Raw genomic sequence first — 19513 nt, forward strand, 5'->3', positions numbered from 1 at the left:
TTTTCTCCATGACTGGTTGGTTTTGTCCTCATTATGCTGTGACTTGTGTTGATGTATGAGGTGGTAAATAGGTATTCTTGTCTCTCCATCCAATTTTATCAAATTACTTTCATATCTGTTGAGTGAGCATCTGGCTTTTCTCTCTTAATCTGTTAATTAGTGTATTACATTGCTATATTTTCTTAGATTCCTGAGATAAATCCTAATATAGTCTATCAAACCAGATAAGATGATTTCTTTGAACAGTGTTGGACTGCTTGTTACATTCTATTTAGGACAATTACATCTGTCCATAAATGAAAAACAGGTTTTGTAATTTTTCTTTCTCATAATATCATTTTCCTTCTCTGACTTTGGAAACAGTGTTATATAGTCTCAAAAAATTAGGTGGGGAGCTCTTCTTTTCTTTTCTCAAGAATAATTTGTATAAGATAGCAGGTCCTTAAATTTTTCTTAGGTTTCACCTGTAGATCTTTGGTGGAAGGATTTTTAAGTATTACCTGTGTTATGTTAATGGATAATGGTCTAGTCTGGTTTTCTATTTCTTTTTGTAACTTTCTGTTTGAAGTATAACATAGAGAAAAGTTAGCGTTATATAAAAGTATTCATACAAATGTACTTTTTATGTTTATTTTATTCAACATTACATTTGAGAGATTTGGCCATACTGTTGCATATTTCGTAGTTTGTTCATTTGAACTGCTGTATAGTTTTAGATTGTGTAACTCTACCATAATGTACCCATCCTACTTAATGGGCATTTGGGTATCTTCCAGTCTTTGACAATTACAAAGTAACACTGTTCAGAACATTCTGGTCCCTGCCCTTGGTAAACATGTGCTTGCAATTCTGTTGTCCAGGACTGGAATTTGCTAAGGCATTCACATGTCCAGCTTTAGTCAACCCTCTTGAACCGTTTTCGAAACTGATGGCCAATTTCTATTTCTTCTTGAGTTTTAGCAAGGTATATTTTTCTAGAAAATTGTCTGTTTCATCAAAGTTATTGGTATGAATAAAGTATTCTTATTTTTTTAATATCTATTATTATACTCCTTGTATTATTTCTAATATAATTTATGCTTCTTTCTTTGTCCTTTCACTAAGCTTGCCAGGTTTATTCCTTTCATTTGACTTTTTCAACAACCAAAATTGGGTTTTTAACTGATTCTTTCTGTTGTGTCTCTGTTTTCCACTTTATTAGCATTTGCTCTCAACTTTCCACTTCATTCTTGCCAGTTCCTTCAGACTATTGTTACTTTTTCTAACTTCTTAAATTGGATTTAACTGTTTGATTTTCAATCTTCATTTTCTTTAAGTTCAGTATTTTAAAATTATATCAACTAATTACATCCCACAAGCTTTGATTGGCAATAGTCTCAATTTTATTTACTTTTGGGTATCTTCTAATTTCCATTGAGATTTTTTCATTTTTGATCTCCAAATGTGTGAATTTTTGTTTGTTTTACTTGAATTATAATTTTGATATTTATTTCTAATTTAATTCCATTGTAGTCAGAGAATATCTTATGTGTGACATTTATGTTTTGGTATTTTTGGACATTTTATATGGGACGTAATGCTCTTTACTTTTTTAAAAAAATATTTCACTTATAATTGAAAATAATACTTTCCAAAAATTGAGTGTAAGCTATAAATGTCCGTTTAGACGATCTTGTTATTTATATTCTGTATCATTATTAATTCCTTTCTGATTACTCTAGCAATACATGCTAAAAGTTAAGTATGTTTCTGAATGTTTCCACCTCCCTTGTAATTTTATTAATTTTTGCTTTCTGTTTTTTGAGACCCTCTTGTTATATGTAAAAAATATCAATGTATCCTAGTGGTGTTATCCCTAATGATGCCTCTATTTATTTGACATAAATGTAGCAGCATCATTTTCCTTTGATTTTTCCTTTTCTATTTCTATACATCTTTATACATCTTTATATTTTGGGTTTGTTGTTGTGTGGGAGGGATGGGAGAGATTTCAAAATTGACAATCTCAGCCTTTTAGCCAGTGTGTTTGCCAGTGTATATTTTGTGTGATCCCTAATATATTTGAATTTATTTCTGCCAGTATTTCTCCAGAACAGTTTTGTATAATGTTTCTATTTTAAGTTTCCCTTATTTTTTTAAATCTTCTTTTTAATAGTATCCTTTTTTTTTTTTTTTTTTTTTTTTACTCCTTCTATATCTCAGTCATCTTAAAACTTTTATAGTTTTTAGAATGTTGTAAATTTAAGTTCTTGGGGATCTAATCCTCCTGTTTACTGTACACACCGACTCTTGCTTTGTGATGGGTTTTTTCCTCCTGGACTTTGTAGTTTGGGTTCTGAGTCATCTCCCACTGGAGCAGTACCCGTATACCCCAGGTAATCCCCGGATGAGAGAGTGTCTTTGCAGCGTAACTTCAGATTTACTTCTGCTTGACTCCTGAGGTGTATCCATTTCCATCCCAGAACCAATTTTATGCACTTTTCGACTGGTTCTCAGAGCAAGTGTGGAGCATAAGTTGAACCCCAGACTTGCCTGCAGCTCTCCATCCTCGGGCAGACTGAGAATCCTGCCGTCTCCCTCAGGAAGACCTGCTGTTTGGGTGGTTTTTTCTCATCCTGTCTCACTGGGGGTGCTGCCATTTGGGGTTATGCCTTTACGTAGGAAATGAGCTTAAAAGTCACTGCCTCTTTCAGACCCAGAGCCTCACCTCCTGAACCAAATGGGTGATAAAAAGCTAAGAGGCTCGGGGTTAGCCAAGTATGCTCTCCTCGTGCCCTGGCCTCGCTTCGTCATGCTTCTGGTTTTCCAGAGCTTGCTTTTGGCACCCTCGGGGCTTTTCTTTTATTTATTTATTTTTTAATTAAAGTATAGTTGATTTACAAGGGCCTCCATTTCTTCCCTTTACGTTCACCCATGAATAGGAAATCCTTTTAAATTTTATCTAGCATTTTTAGGTATTTATAGTAAGAAATTTTTGTAGGTTTTCTCAGTCTCTAAATCTTCTAGAACGAGAAGACATCTAGAAACAGGTTTAAGTGGATAACTTAAAAACTTGACATATAGGTTAAAAATTCATTTTTTTAAAGGCATTCCATGGGGTACGTTTTTTTCTTCATGCCGTGGCCTTTTTTCACTGATGATACAGAAAAAGTGAGAAGTGACATCCCCATCAATGCTATTCCATAAGGCCGCAGAAGAGGGCAGGTCCGAACTCTTGTCCCTGCGTGTGAGGCTGACCTTCAGATTCTCAATCCTGTCCCTCGGCCTGGGTTTTATCTCCACCTGCAGACTCTCTCCCCTGACCGTGCTCAGGATTTACTTAAATTAAAAGACGAAACAAAAACCAAGGAGCAGGAGCCGAGGGACAGGCAGAGACAGGGGAGAGGAGCATCCTCTGAGCTGCTGGAGGAAGCTCCGGCTTTCTGCTTGCCCGCCCCGAATTGGCCTCCTCTCCGTCTTCCTCTCCGACTCCAGCCGAGTTGGGGCAACAGTGGTGTGAACGCAGTGGGACAGAGGTTAGAAGTGTCCGCACGTGTCCTGCACTGCCTTCCAGAGCCAAACCACACAAATAGTTTCGGCAGCACCCATTCCCTTCTTTTGTGTCTCTGCATCTGCAGGCTGCCAGTTTAGCCTGCTGATTGAAGGGCGATGGGATCCTCCCAGCTTGCACACAGATCCATCTGGATCCTTCCAGCAGATCCATCTGGCGCTTAGTTTCCCAGCCTGTAGCTGGGACTGGATGCAAGAGAACGTTCTTCTGAGCGTTGTGATGGTTCTGCTCCTTCTGTGTCTGACCACTGTGCACTGATCTCTTTTCAGGGAGGAATGATCAACTGGAATCGTCTTTTCCCTCCTTTACGACAGCGACGGAACGTCAACTATCAGGATGGTCGGCGGTCTGAACCACAAGCGTCCCCTCCTCTAGAGGTTTCAGAGGAGCAGGTAATCAGTAATGCCTGGCACTTACCCTAAACCCATGCCTCACACATCAAGCAATTTGGGCAAACAAGATTTGAAAGAAATCAAGCATATAAATCCAGAGATTTTGATATCAGATAAACCACCACCTATACCAGTGATGGACACATGGGCCCTTTATTGGCTATTGGGGGTCTTTTATGTTTGAGGAAAGCATAGATTGAAAAAAGAAATGCATTGTGATTGTATAAATCTATACTATTTCCTATTTCCCTGCAAGTGCTGGGAAGGAAGGAGGCAGAAGGATGAGGAGCTTCTCTGAGTGCGTTTGTGTCGTTTTAACTTTAGGAATCAAGTTAATGTTTTACATATTCAAAAAGCAAATCCAGAGTTCCCGTCGTGGCGCAGTGGTTAATGAATCCGACTAAGAACCATGAGGTTGTGGGTTCGATCCCTGGCCTTGCTCAGTGGGTTAAGGATCCGGCATTGCCATGAGCTGTGGTGTAGGTCGCAGACGTGGCTTGGATCCCGTGTTGCTGTGGTTCTGGCATAGGCCAGTGGCTATAGCTCCGATTCGACCACTAGCCTGGGAACCTCCATATGCCGCGGGAGCGGCCCAATAAATGGCAAAAAGACAAAAAAAAAAAGCAAATCCATGATGGAGACAACCAGAAAACAAAAGAGAAACTGACATTATCCCACATATCTTAAATATAATCATAAGGAAGGGGGGAGATTAATTTCAGTAACTTGTGAGCATAACATGCCCTCTGTCTACAGCAAAAGAGAACAGGAAACATATCTCAAACTCTTCATGGGTTTATTTTTCGTGGTGGGATGACCATAGCAATTCCGAAATTATGTCGTATATACTGTAGATTTGAGCAAACGAGGAAATAGGATGCTCTTATTGTGGAGGAAGAAAAGTGCAAACTACAGAACAGCAGAAGACAAGGAAGAGCCCTGTGGGGCCGGATTGGGATTAGAGATGCCAGCACAGGCTCACGCGTTAGGAAATGTGCGAGTGCACATGTGTACCTCAGCTTCGTCAACCGGAAGCACTCAGCGTCCGTGGCATCCCCGTAGCACTAAGCTCACCGGCCCAGATCTAATTTCTTCATACTTCTGCCCTCTCATAGGAACCATTTAGAGAAGTGGTGAGGCCCAGGCCCAGGGAGGGGACAAGGTGACCCAGGACCACCTTGTGCTCCATATCTGAGGGGATAGGATGCAAGGACACTGGACATCAGATTTGAGCATCAGAATAAGTAAGGACAGAGCCATGCTATAATCCACTGGGGGAGAAAAAGAACCATGCATTCATACTGATAGTAATCAACAAATGTTTACATAAATTTGGACTCCTACAAGGGAAAGGGAATGCGCTTCCTTTCTGTAGAATGGAAAGTAGCAAATATAGAGAGAATGATGGTGTTGGAAGAGTTCTCATTGTGGCTCAGCGATAACAAACCCAGCTAGTATCCATGAGGTTGTGGGTTTGATCCCCAGCCTCGCTCAGTGGGTTAAGGATCTGGCATTGCTGTGGCTGTGGTGTAGGCCGGCAGCCGCAGCTCTGATTCAGCCCCTAGCCTGGGAGCTTCCATATGCTGCAAGTGCGTCCCTAAAAAGCCAAAAAAAAAAGAAAAGAAAAGAAAGAATGATGGTGTTGGAAAATCACAGTTTTGCAACTCTCAGAGTAAAAGTCAACCCAGGGGAAGATCTCCAATATCTGAAGAACAGGCTGTTATATAAACTCAGAGTATCTCCTCACAAGTTTCTTATCAATTATAAAATGAAAACAGTAACTATACAGAGAGAAATTGGACTCCTGCTTACCCAAGTGGTCAGAATTAACATTATCAGTAATGGAACAAAGAGGCATTTTGGGCATGCCCTGAAAAAGACACATCAGTCCTTCTGAGTTTACATTTAAAAATGCCTAACTTTGGAGAGTTCCCTTTGTGGCTTAGCAGAAAATGAATCCAGCTAGCATCCATGAGGACAGGGGTTCAATCCCTGGCCTCACTCAGTGGGTTAAGGATCCAGCGTTGCCGTAAGCTGTGGTGTAGGTCGCAGACACAGCTTGGATCTGTCGTTGCTGTGGCTGTGATGTAGGCCTGTAGCTGTAGCTTCTATCGGACCCCTAGCCTGGGAACCTCCAAATGCCACAGGTTTGGCCCTGAAAAAAAAGCAAAAAATTAAAAAATTAAAAACGAATAAATAAAAAACAAAAATGCCTAACTTTGATTGTAAAGGAAAAGCAGACAAACCCAGTTTGAGGGACATTCTCTGTGATACCCAACCTGTTCTTCAGCAATACTGATGCCACCGACAGTTCCGGATTAGAGGAGACGATGGTAGAGCCCGTGCTGACCGACTGCCACACGTGGTCCCGGGCTGGGCTCGACTGCAAAAGGTTTTGGTGAAAGGACAGTTCCGAGTAAGTTGTTGGAATGGGATTGTAGATTAGATGATAACTTTGTATTAGTGTTGTGTTTCCAGGATTTGATATCTATTCTGACTGGTTAGGAAGGAGAATATCCTTGTTCTCAGGAAATTCACACTCAAGTACTAAGGGGTAAAAGGGCAGGATGCATGTGGCTTCATCTCAGGTGGCTCAGGAAAAGTACATGGGCATGAGTGAGTGTGTGTGTGCGTGTTTAGACAGAAAGCAGCTATGGAGAGGTAATTATTGGCGAATCCGGATGAAGAGTAATTGGGTTCTTAGTGCTCCTCTTGACGTTTTTCTGGAAGTTTGTAATTATTCCACACGAGAACAAAGTTTTTGAAAATCTTTAAAAATAAGAGCATTTCATTTCAATAACAACCCTTTAAAATTTTGTTCTGCAAACCGTGCTTTCTTCTCATGAAAGCAGGTCAAGGTCAGTGTTTCATAGCTGCAGCCACACCACGCACTTCCCCCATCTGTCCCCAGAGCACACAAACGCCAGTCAGACCCAAGGCACTCAGTCTCTATGGCAGAGCTGTATGTATTCTGACTCTTTCTGGAACTCAGGAGGGGCTCCTGGGCCGGGCCCCCACGGGCCTCTCTGGGTTAGGTCGCCACAAGAGCTTTTGAAAGCAAGCAACTGAATGTGCTTGAGGCGTTGACCCAGCCCCTCGCCCTTGCACCTTCTCAGCACAGACAGATCGTTTCAGCAATTCGGTAGGATTGAAAGATGGATTCAAGCCCTCATTCTCTTCCACCTCTGTTAGCGCATGTCCAAAAACACAGCCCCATGATAAGAAAATAAAGCCACTAAACTCAGTGTTTGTAAGGTATTTATGGTGACAGATTAAAAAATAAATTAATACTCTTAAAATGAGATGAAAAGAAAGTTCTGTTTTACTTCTGTTTACTTGATAGAACCCAGATCACATCCCTCCCAGAGCAGCCGTTAACGATAGGAAGTACTTAAAGGTGAAATCGTTCTTAGTTTTGACACTTGGTGGGGAAAATGTCAAAAAGTGATAACAAGGTGAATGTAATTCAAGTCTTTAGGGTTGTTTTAATGAATCATTTTCCTTGATCCTCCCAGAATAACAAGAGTGAGGTTAGCATGGTGTGGGTATGAGTTTAAAATAACATTTACTTCTTCTTGGCTCTGTTATGAAAAGATGTAAATACTTGAGAGGTTGTTTTTAACATACGCCTCCTTATTCACTGATTTTCTAACTCTTATCTTTTGCGTTTCTGGATTATCCTGAAATGGCCGTTAGAGGGTGTCACCCAGTAAGACCCCTGGAGTTCTCCTGGCGTTAGTTATGTAGGCACTCAGTAGTTTTTGTGGTAGGTGCTGGAGAGACTGAAAGAGAAGAAAGATGTTCTTACCTCAAGACATTTATAATAATGTTTACAGATGTGTAATTATGTGTAATCTCTTGGTTAACCTGAGGCTAGACTCTGTCTAAAAGGGTATTTGTTAGTAACCTTTTAAGATAGTTTAAATTAACAAAACCTTTTTATGTTTAGCTTTTCTTTTTCATTTAAATAGGCTGTGTTTTCTTCATTTAAATATCAGTCATATGATTGTAATGCCTTAAGAAACAGTAATTTTCTACACCAAGAAAAAAAGAAATGATTACTTGTGAGTGTTTTTCTGATATGAGCAAATACTTTAGGAATTTTAGTGAGCATTCTTTAGGATAGGAAATGTCTGTTTTGAAAACAAAGAATATCCTAAGAAAGAATGTGCCTCCCTCAGGAAGTCTGCTCAGGGTCTAACACACAGCCGCACTTTTGCTGCTAAGTTTCTGAATTTTTAGTTCTTCCCAGCCCACTCCTCCTGCTTTTCAATGAGCACCTCTGCCCTATGCCACCCAGCCCCTTCCTGTCTTAAAAATGAGTATATGCATTACTGTGCTTCTCTTTTTATTTTTTTCTTCTTAACCGGGGATTTTCATGTAATTCCCATACTCAGAATTAGCAAATAATGAAATTTTGTCATATTGGCCTCAAATTTTTTTTAATCAAAAGGGAAAAGAACTTACAAGTTTGTCTCTCTTGAGCTTAGAAAGTGACCCTTTGGTTTAAGCTGAATGGGGCGCACAGGTGAAATCGGACAAGGGCGTTCACCGAGACCGACTAAACCAGTGCTGGGACTTAAAGGGAAGATGAGCCCAGACAGCAACTCCGTCCTTTCTTTGAGTCAGCCAGCAGGTATCAGCGGTCCCTCTGCCCGGCCCAGCCCCTGGGCTAGGTTCTTGAAATACAGAGATAAGCGAGGCTCCATTTCCTGCCCTCATGTGGCGTGGAGCCCAGTGTGGGGAGCCAGGCACAGGGCAGGGCAGCTCTCGTCAGCTATAGACAAGTCTTCCGGGGCTGTTGAAGGGTTGCCAGTGCTGGGAGGGTTGGGGACAGTGGCATTTGGAAAGACGGGACCTGGTGGAAAGTGCAGCAGATTTGGGGGCGCGCGGGTGGTTGAGGTTGGAGTGGAGGGTGAGCAGACGGCAGGGGCACCACATTGGGAAGAAGCCGGACAGCCACCCAGCGGCCCTCGGCAGAGCAGGGCTTCCACGTCTGTGCTGTAGGACTGGTCGCAGGGTTTTCAACAGGGAATCATTCATCCTGGATGCGGAGGAAGGGGCGTGTTAGGATCACAATAATCACCGCTGTAGCTTCTGCCCAGGTGCTTACGCGGCTCTTGCCCAGACGAGATGTGACATATGGTGCCACAGACCCTCCCCCCTCCCCGTGGGCTCCATTGCCGCCGTCCGACACACCCGTCAGCCGAGTAGGGAGAGGGTGGCACACAGACACTCAGTCTTAGCTGATAACCAGCAAGGTGTATTCAGTATGAGACTCCATATCCCAGGGAGGCTGCCTTCTCATCCCCCAAATCCTCACCCCCCCCAAAACCCACCTGAGCCCCAGAGCACTCACTTTATGGAAACCACGCCTTCCCTTCGTGCTTCTGCTCCGAGGATATGGACCTGCAGTGAGCTGAGTGTTGATCCCACTGGAATGAGACACCCATGTCGTCTGTTTCCCTGGTGGACGGTGACTCCACGAGGACTGGTACCAACTCATTTCCCGCCTGACACAGAGCCCAACACCCAGCAGGTGCCCCGGCGGCATTTAAGCGTAAAGGGTGGTTGGAGGGCTGTTCTCTCAAAAGGCCACGTGTTGTCACTTAAAAATGTGTTAGCGGGTGGTACTGCTTCCAGCTTTCCTCTCTGGTCTCCCATGCTGGTCTTAGAGCACAGTGTTTGTTAAAATGAAATACTGAGTGGCTGTCCAATAATTAACCACCTTTCCGGGGTGTCTAGTTCCACTGAGTACCGAAAGCAGTCAGCAGAGGTGCTTTCCAGCCTGTATCAGGGCCTTCTTGGGACCAGACCCTGAGGCAGGCAGGAGGGTGCGAGGACGGCAGGCCACTTTCCGCCTGCAGCCAGCTGGGAAGGTGGGATAACCAGGTGCGGTCTGCTCAGCCAACCGTGTGACCAAAGGGTTTCAGCAGCTCCCAAGAGGACGAGAGAGGCGTCAGCCGAGAGGGAAAGAGAGCAGCACAGACCCACAGGGATCTGGCACTGAGCTTGCCCCAGGAGCTGACAAATGACAGTTCTCTTGAGGTCAGGGAAAGGCACGTCACATCTCCCAGGATGTCTCTGGGCTGCTCCTCCTGGCACGTACACACACAGCCTGGGCAGTGGCCTCGACCGTAGGCAGCGCAGCCCAGCCTGGGATTGGTCGGGACCACCTTTCAGGTGGGCATCACTTTCTGCAAGCAACAGAATTTGGGAAGTAAGAACCCAAGAAACCATTTGTTTTTGACACCCTTAGAAAAGGGAAGTTAAAGAAAACCACAGTGTTATTTGAGCAAAACAAGCAGAGGGGTGTTCCACTGAGAGGGATCACAGTGATTATCACATTGGAGCAAGGGTCCTTTCCATTGGCGGCCCAGGGTAGTTGAATTGCAGGTAGAATGTTACAGAGGGATCTTCTTCGTTTTCTTGAGTAAGAATTATCTTGAGATAGTAGGGACATGTGTCCTAACCACAGAGGATTTTTTTTTTTCTTTAAGAAAGAAAAGGGAGTTCCTGTCGTGGCTCAGCTATAATGAACCCACTAGCATCCACTAGGATGCGGGTTCGATCCCTGGCCTTGCTCAGTGGGTCAGGGATCCGGCATTGCCGTGAGCTGTGGTGTAGGTCACAGATGCGATTTGGATCTGGTGTTGCTGTGGCTGTGTATAGGCCAGCAGCTGTAGCTCTGATTTGACCCCTAGCCTGGGGACTTGTACATGCGGGTGTGGTCCTAACAAGACAAAAAAAGGAAGGAAGGAAATAGATTTATCTCCAAGGAAGGAAATAGATTTATCTCCTGTCTCTAAAGGTTTCTTTTCCCATCCAGTGTCATCTCTGCTTGGAAAGCATATTTTAGGAAAAACATTCTGCCTTGTCCTGCTTTGCAGCACTGTCAGATGACGATGGCAGGGCTGTGTCACCTGCTCCTGTACCTCTGGCCAGCCAGCTGGAAGCCTCAGGAGTCACTGGGGGGGACCTTACACAGAGGCATCCCCACCCCAGAGATGAGGCTGAGCTAGAATTCCGGGGCTGGCCTCTCCTTGCTGTCTTGTGCCGCTGATCTCGCCTCTGGGTAGTTGAGTTTTCAATCACAAGAATCAGGCCTTGGAGATGTTGCACTTGAGTAACCTCCGTTTTTATGAAGATGTGATGGAGAAAACGGGAGGAACATGCCATCCTCTTTGGATGTTCACCCACCTACCCCTGGTTTCTCAAGAAGTCAGAGAAAAAGATCGTTTGGCTTTTAGACTAGAAACCAAGATGGACTCTACTCTGATGTCTTGTGGTGAGAAGTTTTCGACAGAAACTCCTGTGATTCACAAGCAGAAGGAGGAGAGCCCTCACCAGGCTCAGAAATGGAGCAGGGCTGTTAAAGGAGATGCCTTTTAGGAAGGTCCTCCTGGGGCGTTTTGTGCGTTTTCCAGACAGCCGCAGACCCGCCAGCCCGGCGCACACCAAGACGCTCTGGACTCTGCTGCTCCCCTGTCCCACCTCATTCAGACCGTCCACCTGAGGCTTTTAGGTCGATTCTGACCTCTGTGATTTAAACCCTAGAAAGAGGTCGCAAAAGTCACTTGCTTCATTGTTGGGCGTGGAGGTAGGTGTGCGTGTAGGTGGCCTTTGCTGTGGAGCTGGGGTGTGATCCGGGCCCTGTCATCTGGTGAACATGGGCCTCTCCCTGGATGCTGGGGACTCGGGTCTGGGAGGCGGGGGCAGCCGGGAGGGGGCTCTTCTGCTCCGAGACTCCTTCCAGACACTCTGCACGCTCCATGCCCCCCGCCCCAGCAACCAGCCGGTGTTTGGTATTTGAAAAGACACGTCACTGCTTGGACCAACAGAGGATACAAGGCTGGCGAAGTGAAGCAGTCCAGATGAATGCTGAAAACAAAACCCAGGGCAGCTTGGTCTCCCTGGAGGCTGAGCTGAGGCCGGAGAGGTTCGGAGGGGGAGCCAGCCTCACACACCGGCCCGAGCGCTTTCCAGTGGGACAGAAATTCTCAACAAAAGGTGGCACTCACGGGGCCGGTGTTATGTGCCAGCCCCATGCTGGGCCTTTCCTGCACGTCCCTGTTAGCCTCCGAATGCTGAGGAAGCCAAGAGCCCGAGGCTCTAGTCCCTGGCCAGGGGTCCCACTGTGAAGCCTCAGAGCCCCCTCTGCTGCCTGGCAGGGTCCCTGCCTCCCAGCAGCCGTGGCTGCCCGCCTCCGCCGTGGCTTCATGTGTAAGGAGCTGGGACCCTCTAGAGTCCTGCCCGCGTCTTGCTCACCGGGCCGCGGGTCTGCACGGGGCTGTTTTCTCTTTGCTGCTCTTGAGCACAGGCGTTCATGGTCACGTGCTGATCAGGAAGGCGTCACACACCGAGACGGTTACAAACACACGAGGGTTGTGCAAGCCAGGCACCAATGAGCGAGAAGGTCTCGGCAGTGATTCTCAGTGTCACTGCAAGGGCTGCACCTTTGCTACCCATGGTGCTGGCTCCTGCCACCTTCCTCGCCACTCAGGCTGTAAGCTGCCTGGGAAGGGCAGCAGCAGGCACGGCCCCTGCCAGGTGCGGGCGCCCCAGCCGGTGCTGTCCCGAGGGGGCGGGACAGCTAGACAAGCCCAGTGGGACCGCGCTCCGACTTCCTCTGGTTCTCTGACACTTATCCTCGTGCCCACACCCATCTCGGTTTTCTGTGGACCTTTCCAGTTTTGGACCCTGAGGGAAACGTGCAGGTGCCCTCTCTTCGTGTGATTGTTCAGTTTTAAATACTGTGAACCCGGAGTTCCCGTCGTGGCTCAGTGGTTAACGAATCCGACTAGGAACCATGAGGTTGTGGGTTCGGTCCCTGCCCTTGCTCAGTGGGTTAACGATCCGGCGTTGCGTGAGCTGTGGTGTAGGTTGCAGACGCAGCTCGGATCCCGCATTGCTGTGGCTCTGGCGTAGGCCGGTGGCTACAGCTCCGATTCAACCCCTAGCCTGGGAACCTCCATATGCCGCAGGAGCGGCCCAAAGAAATAGCAAAAAGACAAAAAAATAAAATAAAATAAAAATAAATACTGTGAACCCTGTTTCTGCCTTGTGAGCCGTCTCCTCTGGTCACAGCACCAGGGCACTCAGCAGTGCAAATCTCATCACACGGTCCTTCTCCCCCTTGAAGAAATGGCAGAAGCTCCGAAGCCGCTTCAGCCCCGGGGGCGCGGCGGGCAGCCGCTCACACGGAACAGTGAACACCCTTTGCAACAGAGACCTGAGAAAAACCCAGCTCAGGTGTCAGAACCAGTGACGGCACATGTGGTCGTTCGTGTCTGAGAGAGAATGACCTCGGGAGGCAGCCTTGCGTGCAGAGAACACGTAGGTTTCTCTTCACACGGATGTCACGACCTAGGACGCAGCCCGGCCACCCCAGACCCGGGCTCACAGTGCCCTCTGCCCCACGTGTGCGGCAGCCCATCCTCAGCATCTCCTGGATTCCAAACCAGGGCAGAGTCAGCGGAGGGGAAAGCCGAGGAAGGTGGAAGCTGTGGCCTGGCACCGCACCTGGCCCTGGCGCCGGGGCGAGGCTCACACATCAGCAGCTCCGGATTATGAATCATGATTTGCCGAGCAAATGGCTCTGTTCTGCCAGCTGGAGGCAAAGAAGCAGCCAAGCCTTGGCTGTGCTGCTAAGGTGCCAGAGGTGACAGGAGTTTAGCGTGTACCCCACTCTTCAGCATCGTTGAGAACGGCCCCGCCTTGGGCCGTGGTGTCCTGCCCGGGGGTATCAGAGCCAGGCAGGCAGAGCTGCCCACCTCCTCACAGGCCGTGGCAGCTCCACGGTCGTGTCCTTAGCAGGAAGTCATTGGTGTAAAGGTCCTAAGAGGTTGTTTCAGTCCAGGAGAAGAAGTAGCCTGGCAAGAGCACGTACACCAGGGAGGGGTTCTCCTTATTGACTCGAGTCCAACACGAGTCATGTGGCCCCTTCTCCCCGAGGGGCACGCGGTGCAAACTGCCCCCGAGGAGACGGGAAGGTGTGGATTCTGAGAACTGACGGCAAAGCTGACAGTTCGTGTCTGGCAGGAGCCTCATGACTTGAGAGAGAGCCTTGTGGTCTGAAGGCACTATGGTGAGCCAGTTGACACAGGATGCCACCAAGACACCTGCACTTCTTGTCACTTTGAGAAGATGTTGGTGACATTGCAGTGGACAATAATAATATGAAGTAAGTTTGAAACTGGTTAAAGTTAAAAAAACAAAACAAAACAAAACAAAACTTGCTGAGCCACTTGGATAGAAAGGGGAGGGCTCTAATGAGCTCCGGGCTCTGCCTTTGATCTTGTGTGCTTGACATTTGAACTTGAGTGACGCGGTACAGGTTTGCACCGTGTGCTCATCAGCCACGGGCTCAAAACGAGTTTGAGGGCGCTGACCGAGACGGGGGTCATTGCCGGAATTCGGTGTGTGCTATGGCTTTGGTTGACCAGAGAAGTTCGACAGCGATTGCTGGGTCCAGAGCCCAGAAGATGGGGTGTAAACTTAGCAGGGCCCGGCTGGAGCACATCTCACTCAGGATTTATGGCAGCCCCAGCCTGACTCGCACCCCATTGCTGGAGCTGCACACTCCAGCCATGTGTACATGCACATACACGCGTGCACATCCTCTGTGACAAGAGCTGGGACCACAGGACAGCACAGTCTGCCCTTTGCCCTGGCAGATCATGCCAATAGTGCCATAAGTGGCAGGCTTTGGAAGGAGAGAGGCTGGCGGGAAAGTGCTGGATGCTGAAACACGGGAGTGAACTCAGGCAGCCAGAGCCCTTACTCTCAGGAGGCTTACGGTTCAGTGAGGAGCAGTTGGCCTGACAGATCCAGGTAAAAGGCACAGCAGCGAGGGGCGCAGGACAGAGGTCAAGTGGAGCCACGAGATTTCTGTAGGTTCCGCCAGGCTGGGAGACGTGGAAAAGGGCCCCGCGCCCTGAGATCCAGAGGATGAAGACAAGTTAACCAGGCCAAGGGCGAAGGGAGAGTCTTGCAGCAGAGGACACGCTCCCAGCAAAGGTGGGAGACGGACACCGTGCAGCCTGGGCCGGACCCGGTGGGGAGGGGTGCCCGCCGAGGGGAGGAGGACACTCAGAGCGTCGTGCAGAGAAGGGAACAGGGCTGTTTCCTGTAGCTCCAAAGGGCAAATTAGGGACTTTGAAGTCCCATGGGTAGACTAGTGAGATGTAACTTCTGCTCACGTGAGCGAGAGCTTTCCGTCTTGGCCAATGAGTGGAGTGTTTCCTGATATTCTAGAAAAGGCCATTCTTTCCTTAGCAGGGGATGGAAACGGAGACCCCTGCCTTTGTGCTGGCACCAGCCGTCAGCGCGGGAAACCGCCTTGCCGCCGCGCCTCGCTCACGTGCAGCCTGCGTGTGCGGCGGTGAGAACGGGGGTCGGGGCGTCCCTGGATGGAAGACCCTTGCTGCGCTGCTGTTCATGACCCACAAATGACGGATCGCAGCCTCGATTTTAAAAACACTGGCCAGAACCCCAGCTTCTGAATTTCCTCTCATCCAGGCTAGCGTCTCCCAAAGGCTCCCTGAGGGACGAGAAGTCTGGGGTCTCAGTGGCCCTGTGTCCCGCTCAGGGGACTCTGCACCTCCTTCCCTGACACCCCACCCACCCACCCCCTGCCCTTCACCTGGTAGGAGAGGAAGCCTGGCTTTACCACTGGGCAGCTCCAAGCTGCCCAGGAAAGGTTAGAAGTGGTGACCAAGTCCCCAGTCCCTTGTTAACTCACACCGTGTTGTAAATCTCACTATGTGTAAGAGTATCACCTTTCACCGTGTATTATTGCAAATGTACTGTGTTTCAACATTAGTACAAAAGATTGATGCCTGTGGCTAGTCCAAGGTCATAACTGTTTGTATCATACATTTCTAAATGGGAAAGTAGGTTGTGAATAAACCACAGTAACATTGCCCATTACGACCTTGGAGCCCACCTGTGTGTATAAGTACAGGAAACCCCTACATTCACAGCTTCAGGATTTGTGGTTGAACAAATACAAGCCTCGTCCTCCCTACCCCTGGCGGCTTTAGCTGCCTCCCCCTCGCGGTTCTACCCCGACTTCACCCTCTCTGCGCGCCTGCTGCCCGTAGCCCAGCGAACTCCGCAGATGCGGCACCTGCTGTGGAGCTGGGGAGGGACGGCCACCCTGGGCCCTGCTCCACCTGTGCGACACCAGGAGCTCCAGGGCATACTTGTCATCGGAATCTGCAGGCATCAGGAGTAAATCCCCAGTTAAGTAGTTCTTCACGTGCAGAGGGAATTTCGACTTCGATAAGTTATTCCTCCAGAATGCAGTCTGACCCTGAAGGCGTGTGCAAGGCCAGTGAGCATGGGTGCTGTGCAGACCGCTCTGCAGGTGGCCTGCCACAAGCTTGGCCGCCCTCTGCTCGTCTTGGCAGGTTGCTGACCCTCGGAAGCCCCCCTTCCTCGTCTCTAAGGATTCAGTGAGAAGGTGCACATCTGTTGGCTTTGTATAGTGAGCACCTTAAAATGTTGTACCTGTTGTCCTGTTAAAAACACCAGATTTCACACTGAAATGAAAATTTGTGGGGTTTTTTAGCCTGTCCTGCCAAACTCACGTGACCAACATTCAGAGGCTGGTAGATCAGTGGCGGTGTCGTCAGCCTCATCAGGCTTCTGGTTTTATTTCTGTTTTCAGGTTGCCCGGCTCATGGAAATGGGATTTTCCAGAGGTGACGCTTTGGAAGCCCTGAGAGCTTCAAACAATGACCTTAATGTGGCCACCAACTTCCTGCTGCAGCAGTGACGTCCCAGCCGACAGCACAGGGACTGGCCGGGCTGCTGACCACAGCGGGCGCCGTCCCCGCCACGCCACCGGACCAGCCCAAGGACCCAGCACCCCCTGGCGCAATGTTCTCACTGTCCCCTTGGGCAAAGGGTGGTCCCCACTGCTCCCTCCTTTAATTCCAAGGTCATTACCATTAAGTATCAAAAATCAGTTTGCCATTAAAGTAGCATGTATTTTCTATCTTTATTTTTTTATGGGGCATTTTCCTTGGTTTGAGAACCATCCCTCCTTCCTAATGTGTTTTAAATGCATTAAAATAGCAGATTTCTGCAAGTGGTTGAATAGCCCTCCCGATGGAAGTTACTGCTACTGTAATATTCCTTTGACTGTAGTGCATCTTCGTACATTATATCTGATCCCCAGGGCCAGAAAGGAGAAAGGGGAATGCTATTCAGAAGGGACCTGTCAAATTTTATTCTTTAGGGACTTTTTTCATTGCTATTTTTTTCCTCGAATTTGCTTTCCAACCCCAGTGGCTACTGAGGCTTCCCACTCCCTAGGGGTGAGCAGTTCGTGTGTGCGACACGCAGTGTTGGCCAGGCCTGGGCGACGAGGGAGAGACAGTGACCCAGACTCTCCTCGGCCTCTTTCCAGCCCACTCCGGTCCCCGGGATTTTCCCCAGCCTCTCCCCGCTTCCACTGGAGAATGATGATGGTAATCGGGTGCCAATTCAAGGTTCTGGCATATTCCATGGAACTTAACTGGAGTTAACTTTGCGTAGAATATCCACAGTTAGCCACTCGGGCTGGGGTAAAAATGGAACAAAGAGGAAACCAAAAGAAGAGTGGGCTTCCTGGGGGAGACCGTCATCAGCCCCGTGTGGGCGCAGCCCTGGAGAAAGCCCCGTGCGGGTCCCAGCTGCGAGGCCAGCCCCTCTGGGTGCGGGTCCTCCCTGGCTCCGGGGCTGTCGGATGTCAGCTGCAGAGGAGGCTGCAGAGGACGCCATCACGGAGGTTGGGGGGGAGGCCAGAGCCGACGAGCCTGGAAAGATCTAAAGCAGGTGACTATAAGATTTAAGCAACTATTGTGTTCTGCAGAGCGAGCAGAGATGTTTCAGACTGATGCAAATTTAGACATGTGTGGTACATACAATAAACTTTTTAATGTGTTTTACTTTTTGGTATTTTTTATTAGACTTACTAAATAAAACTTTGTTCTAGGCTGATCTATTCTTTACCACCAAAAAAAAAAAAATTCTGCCAGGCTGCTCATCTTTCTTCAGAAGATTTGGGTGCTGTTTGTTTGGGGTTTTTTGTTTTTCATTAAAGTATAGTTGAAATATAATGTGTGTCAATTTCTGCTGTACAGCAAAGTGACCCGGTCACACCCATAGGTACATCCCTTTTCTTCTATTATCTTCCATCCGGGTCTATCCCAAGAGACTGGATGCAGTTCCCTGTGCTGTACAGGGAGGACCTCATTGCTTATCCACTCCAAATGCAACAGTTTGCAGCTACTAACCCCAAACTTCCAGTCCATCCCACTCCCTCCCCCAACCTCCTTGGCAACCACCAGTCTGTTCTCCGTGTCTGAATCTGTTTCTGTTCTGTAGACAGGTTCGTTTGTGCCATATTTTAGATTCCCCATGTAAGTGATATATGGTATTTCTGGTTCACTTCACATAGTATGATAATCTCTAGCTGCATCCACGTTGCTACAAATGGCATTATTTCATTGTTTTTTATGGCTGAGTAGTATTCCATTGTGAATATGTACCGTATCTCCTCAATCCGTTTATCGGTGGAGGGCCATTTAGGTTGTTGCCGTGTCTTGGCGATTGTGAACAGTGCTGCCGTGAGCACTGGGGTGCATGTGATCTTTTTCACGGACAGTTTTGTCCTGAATCATACCCAGGAATGGGACTGCTGGCTCATAGGGTTGTTCTGTTTTCAGGTTTCTGAGGACCCTGCGTGCTGTTCTCCGTCATAGTTGTACCAGGTTACATGCCCTTTTCTCCACACTCTCCAGCATTTGTTGTGTGTAGGCTTATTAATGATGGCTGTTCTGACCAGTGTGAGGTGGTACCTCATTGTGGTTTTGATGTGCTTTTCTCTCATAATTAGTGATATGGAGCATCTTTGATGTGCCCTAATGGCCATCTGTATGTCTTCTTTGGAGAAATGTCTTTTTAGGTCTTCTGCCATTTTTCAATTGTGTTGTTTTTGTCGTTGTTGAGTTGTATGTCTATGGTTTCTCTTTTTGAAGTGAGAGGGGCCCTTTCGCTTCTGTAAGTAGGACTGGCCCTGGGAGGCCCATCCTGAGGCTTGGTCGGGGCCATCAGGCTGCTCAGAGTAGGAACTGAGGTGACTCTGGGGGGTCTAGCTGGTCCCAAGCACAGACGTCAACTTGACCCAAGTGTCAACAGCTCAGGCTGTGGGGACATCCTTGACCGCGTTCCCTGGCAGGGCGACAAGACGGCCTCAGAGTGCAGTTGCGTGTGTCATCTCCGAGGCAAATCTCAATGCACCCTGTGCACTTCCAGTGCCAGAGGTCACAGCAAAGAGCAACCGTGTCCCAAAACACACTGTCTCCTCCGTTCCTTCCCACCCCCGGACAGCACCTAGCAAAGCAAAGCCAAACCAGAGGCAAAATTCTCTCTCGAGACTTCACTGCTCTCCCAGAGGATGGAGAGCAAAGAGCCCCCCGTAGGATCACAGGGTGAGGCCGAAGCTAAAGAGGATTAACTGCCACCCCAGGCTCTTGTTTTCTGGCCAGGGTTCCCTCGCGAGTGTGCTTACATTGCACAG

General features: G+C 48.1%; 1 protein-coding gene and 1 long non-coding RNA gene across 6 annotated transcripts in view; one reads left to right on the forward strand and one right to left on the reverse strand.

The window, feature by feature from the left end:
- The window catches only part of UBAC2 (UBA domain containing 2), a 175930-nt gene extending 157880 nt beyond the window's left edge, over nucleotides 1–18050 (forward strand). For 4 of the 5 annotated variants that reach the window (XR_014819804.1, XM_084982212.1, XM_021065852.2 and 1 more), the window contains 2 exons: nucleotides 3820–3942; nucleotides 16616–17879. Coding sequence is in view for 3 of the 5 variants with exons in the window: in XM_084982212.1 (XP_084838338.1) it covers nucleotides 3820–3942; nucleotides 16616–16723 (231 nt within the window). In the remaining 2 variants the exon portion in view is untranslated. Of the gene's footprint in view, nucleotides 1–3819; nucleotides 3943–16615 lie in introns of all 5 variants that reach the window. The other variant, XR_014819803.1, reaches the window with a different exon arrangement.
- LOC146398697 (uncharacterized) lies at nucleotides 8366–12528 on the reverse strand. Its single transcript, XR_014819812.1, has 2 exons — nucleotides 9302–12528; nucleotides 8366–8986 (listed from the first exon to the last, which is right to left on the reverse strand). It is a non-coding gene; the product is annotated as an uncharacterized LOC146398697 (long non-coding RNA).
- Nucleotides 18051–19513: the final 1463 nt, after the last annotated feature.

This window comes from Sus scrofa, chromosome 11 (assembly GCF_054392235.1).
Source record: "Sus scrofa isolate SSC_HxYL_T2T_F1_AM1 chromosome 11, Sscrofa_HxYL_maternal_Yorkshire_Landrace_v2.0, whole genome shotgun sequence".
NCBI classification, from domain to species: Eukaryota; Metazoa; Chordata; class Mammalia; order Artiodactyla; family Suidae; genus Sus; species Sus scrofa.